The sequence below is a fragment of the Aspergillus affinis genome (genome assembly GCF_023601865.1).
Source record: "Aspergillus affinis strain CMG 70 chromosome Unknown NODE_400_length_568_cov_524_566191, whole genome shotgun sequence".
NCBI lineage: Eukaryota > Fungi > Ascomycota > Eurotiomycetes > Eurotiales > Aspergillaceae > Aspergillus > Aspergillus affinis.
Window position 1 is genome coordinate 1 of NW_026516181.1, and position 568 is coordinate 568.

Genomic DNA, 568 nt, shown 5'->3' on the forward strand with positions numbered 1-568 from the left:
TTTGCCTGCCTCGGCGGTTGAGCGTTGGAGGAGCCTGTTCAACGACCTCAACGCCTACAGGAGCGATATCATTTGAAATTTTCGCCCGCGGTATGCTAGGAGGCTTACTTTTGCCTCGCTGAGCCGAATTGAAGTCATTTTGAAGCTGTATATCGGCCTGTTTAGCGAGCTGATCATCCTGTTTTTTACGCTTCTTTGCCTCCGCCTCTCGAAGTCGAATTTCTTTATTTGAAGCGCGGATTCGCTTGCGCTCTTCGATTAAAAGCCTCTTTTCTTCTTTATCGCGCTGTTTACGAAGCCTTTCTTCCTCTTTTGAAGTCTTGGCAAGTTGTAAAGCTTCATCTTTCTCCGCTTGAAGATCACGGGCTTGCTGAATCTTCTTAGGAGAGTAAAACACCGCGTAACCATCCTCAGGAGCTCGTAATTCAAACAGAAGAGGCTTGCCTCGCTGGCGCTTCTTCTTCTCTAGTTGTAGAGCTTCTTCAAGGCCTTGGCAGCGCAGTTTTAAGATGATATTCTCTGTAGAGAGATGATGCATCGTAGAACTCAATTTTTGGGCCTTTTGATC

General features: G+C 46.7%; 1 protein-coding gene across 1 annotated transcript; it reads right to left on the reverse strand.

The window, feature by feature from the left end:
* Positions 1–538, reverse strand: KD926_007168 (uncharacterized protein; the record flags this gene model as incomplete). The annotated part of the gene is made up of 1 exon (XM_053095659.1): positions 109–538. A coding segment is annotated over one exon (430 nt), but the record flags the coding sequence as incomplete, so codon positions are not given.
* Positions 539–568: the final 30 nt, after the last annotated feature.